General features: G+C 35.9%; 1 protein-coding gene across 1 annotated transcript in view; it reads left to right on the top strand.

Annotated features, from left to right (window-relative positions):
* The window catches only part of LOC123561017 (retinoic acid receptor RXR-alpha-B-like), a 44,513-nt gene that overhangs the window by 24,598 nt on the left and 6,248 nt on the right, over window positions 1–13,667 (top strand). The window contains exons 3-6 of the mRNA XM_053552305.1: window positions 1,755–1,937; window positions 7,588–7,686; window positions 8,548–8,632; window positions 12,091–12,278. Of these exons, the coding sequence (XP_053408280.1) occupies window positions 1,755–1,937; window positions 7,588–7,686; window positions 8,548–8,632; window positions 12,091–12,278 (555 nt within the window). The remainder of the gene's footprint in view (window positions 1–1,754; window positions 1,938–7,587; window positions 7,687–8,547; window positions 8,633–12,090; window positions 12,279–13,667) is intronic.

Below are 13,667 nucleotides of genomic sequence, written 5' to 3'. Positions count from 1 at the left end.
GCCATTTTGGCCCTCTTGTTAGATTTACATTTTCTACCCATCTCAGTTCATATCTCAGACATAGTTTGAAGGATTTCAATAAAACATTATAGTTACATGTATGTTAAGTGCTGTAGGGAAATGTTGCCCAGTAAGATTCAGTGATATTGCTTGAGGAACACAAATGTTTATTTCAATTTTTCAAATATTTCCCTTCTAAGTACTTATATTATTGGGCCTTTAGAGTTGCCCTTGTCATTCCATCGATCTTCCCGAATTTGTGTTTTGCATATCTCAAAATGTATTTAATCCAGATTCATCAAACTTCACGGGGTTGTTATTCAACACAGGAAATTGTGCACCTGATGTTTTAATTGGGATGTCACACAGCATGACCAGAGTTGTAGCCCTTGACTTAGTGAAAAATATACATAAAAAGGGCCTAAATTTCAAAGTATATTTGACTCAGGTTTATGAAATATTACTGGGGTATTATTCACCATAATGAAGTTGTGCACCTGGGGTTCTGTTTGGGATTTTATACAGCCAGACCAGAGTTATGGCCCTTGGTTTAGACAAAAGAATGCATGGAAGGATATAAAAGTTTGCTGTGCATGTATCTTAAAACTTACTTGACCTAGGATTATAAAACATAAATACATAATATGAATATCGTTCAACCTGTGAAGTATTGCTTCTGGGGTTTTTATTAGGTATTACTACCCGGCAGATGAGAGTTATTGACCTTGATTAAGTCAAAAATACACATAAATGGCATACAGTTTATGTTGCATGTATCTTAAATAGTATTTGACTTAAAGAGTAAAAATCCTTACAGGATTGTTACATATATAGTATGTGAAGTTGCGCAGCTGATGTTCTGTTTGGGATTTCACCCAGCCAGGTCAGAGTTACAGTCCTTGACTTAGTGAAAAATACAGATTCAGTGCTTCATTTTTTTTTCAGCATGTGAATTTGTGCACAAGATTTTTTTTCAGTTCATGCTGCAATGCTCGAGTTATGACCCTTGATTTTTTAAAAGAATAAAAGTTTGTGTCACATGTATCTCAAAATATACTCAAACGAGAGGATTTTTATAAAGCTTGTGAAGTTGTTCAGTGGCTGTTCCCTTTGAGATTTCTTTTAGATAGACTAGAGTTATGGTCCTTCTCTTAGTGAAAAATACACATAAAGACTTAAAGTGCTTAAAAGTTTGGGTTGTATACAATCATGTATCTTAAAAATATTTCACCAAGAGTAATAACCTATATACAGTGACAGGAGCCTGGAGCACCAGGTCCTGTGTCCTATGGACACACATCTAGTTTATCATTTAAAGGTGAGTATAAAGGTCAAGAACTGTAAATCAGTTCTTGTGTGTTACCTTTTATCAAACACTTACAGACAAGCAATAATTAGCCTTTAGGCACCCACAAACTACTCTTATTCTAGTTTTTGATACCAGATTTGATGTCAGGTATTTTCTGTTGTGACAGGCATTAGACTTAAGGTGAGTGAGATAACAAGACAAGTATGTTTGGAGCCTTACTTCACACTTCAAGATTTTCCAACCTTACATATGTTTATACTGATTCACTTCCATGAAATATTTTTTCTAGTGGATATGTGTTTTCAACAGAGATAATGACCCTTCAAATGCTTAAAGTATAAGCTCATAAGTCAATAAAAATCATATAGGTCTTACAACTATGGTATATTACTTCTAAGGCAGCAAATCAATTAGTCACATTTAAAGGGAGATTGTTCAATTTCAGCTGTAAGAGAAGACAGGTCACCTGGAGGCAAACATCGTACAAAGAAGCCTCGCTTTGACAATTCCATGGAAGATGAAAATGCGGCGAAGAGCAATGAAAATAAACAGAAACTTGAAGAGGAACACAATGAAATTATCAATATTTTACTGGCATCTGCTCCAGATAAAGTCCCAGATAATGAATGTAAGTTTTCAGTATTTTACTGGCACCTACTCCAAATAAAGTCCCTGATAATGAATGTAAGTTTTCAGTATTTTACTGGCACCTACTCCAAATAAAGTCCCTGATAATGAATGTAAGTTTTCAGTATTTTACTGGCATCTGCTCCAAATAAAGTCCCTGATAATGAATGTAAGTTTTCAGTATTTTACTGGCACCTACTCCAAATAAAGTCCCTGATAATGAATGTAAGTTTTCAGTATTTTACTGGCACCTACTCCAGATAAAGTCCCTGATAATGAATGTAAGTTTTCAGTATTTTACTGGCATCTGCTCCAGATGAAGTCAAAGATAATGAATGTAAGTTATCAGTGTTTTACTGGAATCTGCTCCATATAAAATCAAAGATAATGAATGTAAGTTATTAGTGTTTTACTGGCATCTGCTCCTGATAAAGTCACAGATATTGAATGTAAGTTTTCAGTATTTTACTGGTATCTGCTCCAGATAAAGTCCCAGATATTAGATAATGAATGTAAGTTTTCAGTATTTTTTACTGGCATCTGCTCCAGATAAAGTCAAAGATAATGAATGTAAGTTATCAGTGTTTTACTGGCATCTGCTCCATATAAAATCAAAGATAATGAATGTAAGTTATCAGTGTTTTACTGGCATCTGCTCCAGATAAAGTCCCTGATAATAAATGTAAGTTTTCAGTATTTTTTACTGGCATCTGCTCCAGATAAAGTCAAAGATAATGAATGTAAGTTATCAGTGTTTTACTGGCATCTGCTCCATATAAAATCAAAGATAATGAATGTAAGTTATCAGTATTTTACTGGCATCTGCATTGGATAAAGTCCCAGATAATGAATGTAAGTTTTTAGTATTTTACTGGCATCTGCTCTGGATAAATAATGAATGTAAGTTTTTAGTATTTTACTGGCATCTGCTCTGGATAAATAATTAATATAAGTTTTCAGTATTTTACTGGCATCTACTCTTGATAAAGTCCCAGATAATGAATGTAAGTTTTCAGTATTTTACTGGCATCTACTCTGGATAAAGTCCCAGATAATGTATGTAAGTTTTTAGTATTTTACTGGCATCTGCTCTGGATAAATAATGAATGTAAGTTTTTAGTATTTTACTGGCATCTACTCTGGACAAAGTCCCAGATAATGAATGTAAGTTTTCAGTATTTTACTGGCATCTACTCTGGATAAAGTCCCAGATAATGAATGTAAGTTTTCAGTATTTTTTACTGGCATCTGCTCCAGATAAAGTCAAAGATAATGAATGTAAGTTATCAGTGTTTTACTGGCATCTGCTCCATATAAAATCAAAGATAATGAATGTAAGTTATCAGTATTTTACTGGCATCTGCATTGGATAAAGTCCCAGATAATGAATGTAAGTTATCAGTATTTTACTGGCATCTTCTCAGGATAAAGTCCCAGATAATGTATGTAAGTTTTTAGTATTTTACTGGCATCTGCTCTGGATAAATAATGAATGTAAGTTTTTAGTATTTTACTGGCATCTGCTCTGGATAAATAATTAATGTAAGTTTTCAGTATTTTACTGGCATCTGCTCTGGACAAAGTCCCAGATAATGAATGTAAGTTTTCAGTATTTTACTGGCATCTACTCTGGATAAAGTCCCAGATAATGATAGTAAGTTTTTAGTATTTTACTGGCATCTGCTATGAATAAAGTCCCAGATAATGAAAGTAAGTTTTCAGTATTTTACTTGCATCTGCTCTGGATAAAGTCACAGATAATGAATGTAAGTTATCAGTATTTTACTGGCATCTGCTCCAGATAAAGTCCCAGGTTATGAATATAAGTTATCAGTATTTTACTGGCATCTGCTTTTGATAATGTCGCAGAAAATGAATGTAACTTATCAGTATTTTACTGGCATCTGCTTTAGATAATGTACAGTAAACCTCGCTTATAAGGAACAGCATGGGACCTCTAAAATTTATTCCTTATAACCGAGGTTCCTTTATCCGTATAGCGAACTTAGTTCCTTGTAACCGAGGTTTGTATAACGAACACAGTTTGTATAGTGAACATTATTTGACTGACGTTTGAAAAGGGCTATGTGTTCACACTCCGAGCCGACCATGAATCCTTATGTGAGAATGTTGCGAGTCTAGTAGTAGTACCGGTCCTTTCCTGGAGAAATGGTAAGTAAACTGCCTAAATGTATATGACTGAAATAGTTTTGAAACATGGCGTTAAACCTAAACTAATCAGTAAGATTGACTGTGATTCGTGTTTATTTTTTGTCGTCAATTTCTGTCTTCTTTTGTAGAGAGCACTACATTATGTGTATAAGATATGTTGCAGTTTCTCCCCTTACCTTGCTTGAGAATAGGCATCAATACTAATATAAAGTAAATGTTCAAATTTTTATTTCGCAAACATTGTCATGTACAGGTACAAGGGAAATATCGTATAGAATCTTCAAAAGGAGAAACAGGCATTAATATCGCAAAATCAAAACAATACATACAGATAAAAATGTAAATTATACCTACTTAGTTTTGCTACCCTGCTATAACGTTTACAATTGAAAAAGTGGTAAACTGGACTGTTTGCTATTGTTAATCACACCTAATTAACACATTTATTTACCAATATATGAGCAATATTAATATCCCAAGGTTTGGTGACCGTTACTGATTTTCGTTCACTTACCTCATACATGTAGATCGTCTAGTATTTGGTAAATGTTAATGATGATTTTTATCGTATCCGTGAATTGACAAATTAAAGATCATAGTTCTAAATGAAATAATTTGTGTTTATTCATGTGCATGAAAGCGCGTGTAAGTGCCGACGTTACTCCGACGCCACCAGCGATTCTCCTGATTATTTCCGGTTTTCAGTAATTTTTTATTCTTTATGTCTGTTCGCTATAACCGAGGGGTTTTCCATTGAATTTCGTACTTTGGGACTGGAAAAAGTGTTCCTTATAAGCGAGTGTTCCTTATAATCGAGTTCCCTATAACCGAGGATTTTTACATTGAATAAAGAAGGAATTAGATCGGGGAACTGAAAACTGTTCCTTATAACCGAGTGTTCCTTTTATCCGAGTTCCTTATAAGTGAGGTTTACTGTAGTAAGTTTTTAGTATTTTACTGGCATCTGCTCTGGATAAAGTCCCAGATAATGAAAGAAGGTTTTCAGTATTTTACTGGCATCTGCTCTGGATAAGTTCCCAGATAATGAAAGTAAGTTTTCAGTATTTTACTGACATCTGCTCTGGATAAAGTCCCAGATAATGAATGTAAGTTATCAGTATTTTACTGGCATCTGCTCCAGATAAAGTCCCAGGTTATGAATATAAGTTATCAGTATTTTACTGGCATCTGCTTTTGATAATGTCGCAGATAATGAATGTAACTTATCAGTATTTTACTGGCTTCTGCTTTAGATAATGTTATAGATAATGAATGCAAGTTATCAGTATTTTACTGGCATCAGCTTTGAATAAAGTCCCAAATAATGAATGTAAGTTTTCAGTATTTTACTGGCATCTGCTGCAGATAAAGTCCCAGATAATGAATGTAAGTTATCAGTATTTTACTGGCATCTGCTCCAGAGAAAGTCCCAGATAATGAATGTTAGTTATCAGTATTTTACTGGCATCTGCTCCAGATAAAGTCCCAGGTAATGAATGTAAGTTGTCAGTATTTTACTGGCATCTGCTCCGGATAAAGTCCCAGATAATGAATGCAAGTTATCAGTATTTTACTGGCATCTGCTTTGGATAAGTCCCAGATAATGAATGCAAGTTTTTAGTATTTTACTGGCATCTGCTCCAGATAAAGTATCAGATAATGAATGTACGTTTTCAATATTTTACTGGCATCTGCTTCGGAGAAAGTCCCAGATAATGAATGTAAGTTTTCAGTATTTTACTGGCATCTGTTTTGGATATTAAGGCAGATAATGAATGTGAGTTATCAATATTTTACTGGCATCTGCTCTGGATAAAGTCCCAGATAATGAAGCATGTTTTCAATATTTTACTGGCATCTGCTCTGGATAAAGCCCCAGATAATGAATGCATGTTTTTAGCTCACCAGTCACAAAGTGACAAGGTGAGCTTTTGTGATCGTGTGGCGTCCGGCATCCGTCGTCTGTGCGTGCGTCCGTAAACTTTTGCTTGTGACCACTCTAGAGGTCATATTTTTCATGGGATCTTTATGAAAGTTAGTCAGAATGTTCATCTTGATGATACCTAGGTCAAGTTCGAAACTGGGTCACGTGTGGTCCAAAACTAGGTCTGTAGGTCTAAAAATAGAAAATCCTTGTGACCTCCCTAGAGGCCATATTTTTCAATGGATCTTCATGAAAATTTGTCAGAATGTTCACCTTGATGATATCTAGGTCAAGTTCAAAACTGGGTCATGTGCGGTTAAAAACTAGGTCAGTAGGTCTAAAAATAGAAAAACCTAGTGACCTCTCTAGAGGCCATATTTTTCAATAGATCTTCATAAAAGTTGGTCTGGATGTTCACCTTGATGATATCTAGGTCAAGTTCGAAAGTAGGTCACGTGCGCCTGGCGTCCGTCCATCCGTGTGTGTGTGCATCCGTCCGTAAACTTCTGCTTGTGACTACTCTAGAGGTCACATTTTTCATGGGATCTTTATGAAAGTTCGTCAGAATGTTCATCTTGATGATATCTAGGTCAAGTTCGAAACTGGGTCACATGCGGTTAAAAACTAGGTCAGTAGGTCTAAAAATAGAAAAACCTTGTGACCTCTCTAGAGGCCATATTTTTCAATGGATCTTCATGAAGATTGGTCAGAATGTTCAGCTTGATGATATTTAGGTCAAGATCAAAACTGGACCATGTGCGGTCCAAAATTAGGTCAGTAGGTCTAAAAATAGAAAAACCTTGTGACCTCTCTAGAGGCCATATTTTTCAATGGATCTTCATGAAAGTTGGACTGAATGTTCACTTTGATGATATCTAGGTCAAGTTTGAAAGTGGGTCGCATGCGGTCAAAAACTAGAGGCCATATTTTTTCAGTGGATCTTCATGGAAATTGGTCAGAATTTTTATCTTGATGATATCTAGGTTAAGATCAAAACTGGGTCACATGAGCTCAAAAACTAGGTCAATATGTCAAATAATAGAAAAAAGACGTCATACGCAGTTCAAAACTGGGTCATGTGGGGACAGGTGAGCGATTCAGGACCATGATGGTCCTCTTGTCAATATTTTGCTGGCATTTGCTCCAGATAAAGTCCCAGATAATGAATTTATGTCATCAGTATTTTACTGGCATCTGCTCCGGATAAAGTCCCAGATAATGAATGTTAGTTATCAGTGTTTTACTGGCATCTGCTCCAGATAAAGTCCCAGATAATGAATGTTAGTTCTCAGTATTTTACTGGCATCTGCTCCAGATAAAGTCCCAGGTAATGAATGTAAGTTGTCAGTATTTTACTGGCATCTGCTCTGGGTAAAGTCCCAGATAATGAATGTAATTTAATATTTAATTGATATCTGTTCTATAAAAAGTGTAAGTTACCAATATTTAGTTTAGTTGACCTCTTTTCAATAAGAAGTGTAAGTAAATATGGGTCTATCTTTTAGATGACTGATACCAATTCACTAACATTTTTGTATTTGCTTTATATTAACAGTTGAGGGAAGGTCAGCCAATGAGATTTCTATTGAAGAACTGATGCAGTTTGGATACTCAGAGCTGAAGTATATCATAGAGTGGGCTAAGAAAGTTCCAAGTAAGACTTAGTTACAAATTGTACAGGTTTAAATTTGGTTAAATATTGTTTTCTCACCAGTTTATGAGGTTATTGACAATGGGTTTCATAATAGCAAATCAATATTATAGATCAGTTTATTCAAAATGATTGTTAGTTACTCACAGGGAAAGGATTTATACCATGAAGTAACAGTGTTTACATTAACTGACTACAGTATATTTTAACAGTATGGGAAACTTCCCATACAGGAAACAGTCTATGGGTTTTCCCTACTTCCTAAAAGGGAAACTTGATACTACATAATAATAGCAGCTTGCTCCCTGTTTTCAATGAAGCAAAATCACTATTTTTACTTGTTTCTTTCAAAAGGTCCAGTGCAGAAAAAACTTTTAATGGTACTGTTAATTAAAATATATCTTTGTGGACCTCAGAGATATTTCTAAGTGTTTACTGTTCAGAATTTTTCTAATTGACCTAATAAGTTTTTTATGAAACTTTTGAATTTCTAAAGTTCAAAATTTCCCAAATTTGAAACTTAACTTCCCATTTGGGAACTGAGGGATATACTTTGCATTAAATCGCATGTGAAAATGAGAAGAAGTCAGATTATTGAATCATGAATTGAAATTAGTGTAATACAGTAACTTATACTGGTGGTCAGCACTTTCCTTTGCCTTACAATTGAAGTAGAATCTATAGTGTGTGGAACAGTTTATCCAAGGTTTTATTTTTGTTATGATATTGATTAGCTGTTATGGAAGAGGGTTTAATGCTTGTCCCAAAATAAATCAAGGCACAAATGCAGAAGAATTTCAGTATAATTAAGGCAAACTTGCTGAAGAATTTCAGTATTAACTGTAACCTTCATGTTTTCTTTAGATTTCCGACTGTTTACAATGGAAGATCAGATGGCATTACTGAAGTCAGCATTCATGGAGCTGAATGTAGTTAGACTATCATACAGGTAGGTTATACCTCAACTGTCATACAGGTAAATTTTATCTCGGCTGTCATATACGTAGGTTATACCTCAACTGTCATACACATAGGTTATACTTCATCTGTCATACACGTAGGTTATACCTCAACTGTCATATAGGTAAGTTATACCTCAGCTGTCATATACATAGGTTATACCACAACAGTCATACATGTAGTTTATACCTCAACAGTCATACAGGTAGGTTATACCTCAACTGTCATATAGGTAAGTTATACCTCGGCTGTCATATACGTAGGTTATACCTCGGCTGTCGTATACATAGGTTATACCACAACAGTCATACAGGTAGGTTATACCTCAACTGTCATACACATAGGTTATACTTCAACTGTCATACACGTAGGTTATACCTCAACTGTCATATAGGTAAGTTATACCTCGGCTGTCATATACATAGGTTATACCACAACAGTCATACATGTAGTTTATACCTCAACAGTCATACAGGTAGGTTATACCTCAACTGTCATATAGGTAAGTTATACCTCGGCTGTCATATAGGTAAGTTATACCTCAACTGCCATACACATAGGTTATACCTCAACAGTCATACAGGTAGGTTATACCTCAACTGTCATATAGGTAAGTTATACCTCGGCTGTCATATACGTAGGTTATACCACAACAGTCATACATGTAGTTTATACCTCAACAGTCATACACGTAGTTATACCTCAACAGTCATACAGGTAGGTTATACCTCAGTTTTCGTACACATAGGTTATATATGAACAATCATACAAGTAGGTTAGACCTCAGCTGTCATACACAGGTTATACCTCAACAGTCATACAAGTAGGTTAGACCTCAGCTGTCATACACATAGGTTATACATCAGCTATCATACAGGTAGGTTAGATCTCAACTGTCATACACATAGGTTATACCTCAACAGTCATACAAGTAGGTTAGACCTCAGCTGTCATACACACAGGTTATACATCAGCTGTCATACAGATAGGTTAGAGCTCAGCTGTCATACACATAGGTTATACCTCAACTGTCATACAGGTATGTTATACCTCAACTATCATACAGGTAGGTTAGAACTCAGCTGTCATACACATAGGTTATACCTCAACTATCATACAGGTAGGTTAGACCTCAGCTGTCATACACATAGGTTATACCTCAACAGTCATACAGGTAGGTTAGACCTCAGCTGTCATACACACAGGTTATACATCAGCTATCATATAGGTAGGTTAGACCTCAGCTGTATACACACAGGTTATACATCAGCTTTCAGACAGGTAGGTTAGATCTCAGCTGTCATACACATAGGTTATACCTCAATTGTCATGCAGGTAGTTTGTTGTTGTTGTGTAGTTTTATTTATACTCGCTGCCGGGAGTCCCATATGAGCGAGAATATTCGCGCCTTCACTGTCCAGCCTAGAGCGTCAGCGGGCGTCTTGTCATGCTGTCCCTCTTAGTCCTTGCGGAGTACCAATCTCAGCGTTCAGCGTGGAAGATGACAATACAAGGAGGTGGTAAAACAATCCTTCTTAGGGCCACTGCCCTCGCCCTTTGTTGTGACTCTACCGGCTGTCCTCAATATAGTTATGACCACTTCCGGTAGAGCCGCATGCCTGCTCCGCGACGTGCACGCGGCGAGAGCTCAGGAGCAGGCAGGTAGTTTATACCTCAACAGTCATACAAGTAGGTTAGACCTCAGCTGTTAAACACGTAGGTTGTACATCAGCTATCATACAGGTAGGTTAGACCTCAACTGTCATACAGGTAGGTTAGACCAACAGCTGTCATACACATAGGTTAAAGCTCAGCTGTCAAACACATAGGTTATACCTCAGCTGTCATGCACTTAGGTTATACCTCAGCTGTCATACAGGTAGGCTATACCTCAACTGTCATACAGTTAGGTTATACCTCAACTGTTACACAGGTAGGTTATACCTCAACTGTAATGAATTTAATTTAATTTATTAAGCTGTTTTATTCTGTAAGTTACAGAAACCAAACTGGGGGTCATTTGGGATGAGTTGGATACAGAAACACATATGGGATATTGCCAAGTCATTTGATATATGTTTTAGCTTCTTCTGCTAATTTAACTTGCTAGAAGTGTTTAAATTCTCTTGTTGCAAAAATAGTACCAGTAGATGGAACAGTATCAACATAGGTCCAAGAAACATTTAGGGGGCCTCTGTGGCTTACGGAATGTTGGTTGTTCTACCCAGGTGCCCGCTCGTGATGAAATAATGCATGGAGAGGCACCTGTGGTCTTTCTCCACCATCAAAGCTGGAAAGTCGCCATATGACCTATAATTGTGTTGGTGCGACGTTAAACCTAACAAAATAAATTAAAATCATATGCATGTTCATAAATGTTGTACATCAATGGACCATTGAAAATTACATGCATTTAAATAAACGTTGTAGGTTATTGAAAGTTGGAAATCACATGCATGCAAATAAATATTGTAGGCCAATGGTACATTGAAAATCACTGAAAATTGTTTTATGTGCAGTATACGGTAACTCAGTGGAACATTGAAAATCATGAACAAACAAGGTAGGTCAAGAAAAGTTGAAAATCACATCATGCAAATAGGTACTGAAGGTCAATAGATGCATGCATGTAAATAAACATTGTAGGGCAATAGAACATTGACAATCACATAAATAAATATTATAGGGCAATGGAACATTGACAATCACATAAATAAACATTGTAGGGCAATGGAACATTGACAGTCACATAAATAAACATTGTAGGGCAAAAGAACATTGACAATCACATAAATAAACATTGTAGGGCAATGGAACATTGACAGTCACGTAAATAAACATTATAGGGCAATAGAACATTGACGATCACATAAATAAACATTACAGGGCAATGGAAAATGACAATCACATAAATAAACATTATAGGGCAATGGAACATTGACAATCACGTAAATAAACATTGTAGGGCAATGGAACATTGACAGTCACGTAAATAAACAATCACATAAATAAACATTGTAAGGCAATGGAACATTTACAGTCACGTAAATAAACTTTGTAGGGCAATGGAACATTGACAGTCACGTAAATAAACATTGTAGGGCAATGGAACATTGACAGTCAGGTAAATAAACATTGTAGGGCAATGGAACATTGACAATCACGTAAATAAACATTATAGGGCAATGGAACATTGACAGTCACATAAATAAACATTGTAAGGCAATGGAACATTGACAATCACATAAATAAACATTGTAGGTCATGGAACATTGAAAAAAATTACATGTATTTATATAAATATTGTAGGTAAACTGAGCTTTAAGATTCATATGTATATAATTGAATATTTCAGGTCAATGGAATATTGAAAATTACATGTATTTATATAAATATTGTAGGTAAACTGAGCTTTAAGATTCATATATATATAATTGAATATTTCAGGTCAATGGAATATGACGATGCATTAAGATTTGCAGATAATATTGTGGTGCCTAGAGCAGTGTGTGCAACAATGGGCTGGGGTCAGGAGCTTGTACATGCAACACTGGAGTTTGCTACCAGACTGAAGGAACTTGACCTTGATAGAGTGGAATTTGCTTTGATGAATGCCATTGTTCTTACATATCCTGGTAATTTCATGTTGTAATTTGTCAGGTTCAGAATTCATTCAGTTATTTGCTACAAACAGTAGCGTGACATATACTAATAGGTTACCTCAAAAGGTAGTCTGTAATTTACTAGTCATTGAACAACTCGAGACAGTAGACTCTCATGTACTAGTCAGTTAACAACTTGAGACAGTAAACTACCATTTACTAGTCAGTTAACAACTTGAGACAGTAGACTCCCATTTACTAGTCAGTTAACAACTTGAGACAGTTGACTCCCATTTACTAGTCAGTTAACAACTTGAGACAGTAGACTCCCATTTACTAGTCAGTTAACAACTTGAGACAGTAGTCTCCCATTTACTAGTCAGTGAACAACTTGAGACAATAGACTCTGATTTGCTTGTCAGTTAACAACTCAAGACAGTTGACTCTCATAGACAGTAGACTCCCATTTACTAGTCAGTGAACAACTTGAGACAGTAGACGACACTTTGCTTGTCAGTTAACAACTTGAGACAGTTGACTCTCATAGACAGTAGACTCCCATTTACTAGTCAGTGAACAACTCCAGACAGTAGACTCCAGTTTGCTTGTCAGTGAACAACTCAAGACCACAGACTCCAATTTGCTTGTCATTTAACAATTCGAGACAGTAGACTCCCAGAGACAGTAGACTCCCATTTACTAGTCAGTGAACAACTTGAGACAGTAGACTCCAGTTTGCTTGTCAGTTAACAAGACAGTAGACTCCAGTTTGCTTGTCAGTTAACAACTCGAGACAGTAGACACCCATTTACTAGTCAGTTAACAACTTGAGACAGTAGACTCCAGTTTGCTTGTCAGATAACAACTCAAGACAGTAGACTCCCATTTATTAATCAGTTAACAACTCAAGACAGTGGACTCCCATTTACTAGTCAGTTAACACCTCAAGACAGTAGACTCCCATTTACTAGTCAGTTAACAACTTGAGACAGTAGACTCCAATTTGGTTGTCAGTTAACAAATCGAGACAGTAAATTCCCATTTACTTTAAGTCAGTTAACCAGCAAAGACAGCAGTCTGTCATCTCTAGTGAGTTAATGACTTGTGACAGCAGTCTACCATTTACCTGTCAGTTAGTGACTTAAGACAGTAGTGTGCCATTTACTGGTTGTTTAATAGATGCAGGCAGTAGTTAGCCATTTACTACTGTAAATCTAGTGTTTTTCGCGGTGTTATAATTTTCGGGAATCGGGTGCATCGCGAAATCATGACTCCACATAAATATCCTTCCATAACATACAGACATATTCGAAAAAATGTCCAAAATACGGTCAAGTTCAGAAATCAATACTAGCCGCCTGTACATCGATGTTTATTGAATGAATTTCAATTCATTTCACAACATTATCTTCTCAACAAACC

This window comes from Mercenaria mercenaria, chromosome 10, assembly GCF_021730395.1.
Source record: "Mercenaria mercenaria strain notata chromosome 10, MADL_Memer_1, whole genome shotgun sequence".
Lineage (NCBI taxonomy): Eukaryota > Metazoa > Mollusca > Bivalvia > Venerida > Veneridae > Mercenaria > Mercenaria mercenaria.
This window is presented reverse-complemented; position numbering and strand designations above follow the sequence as displayed.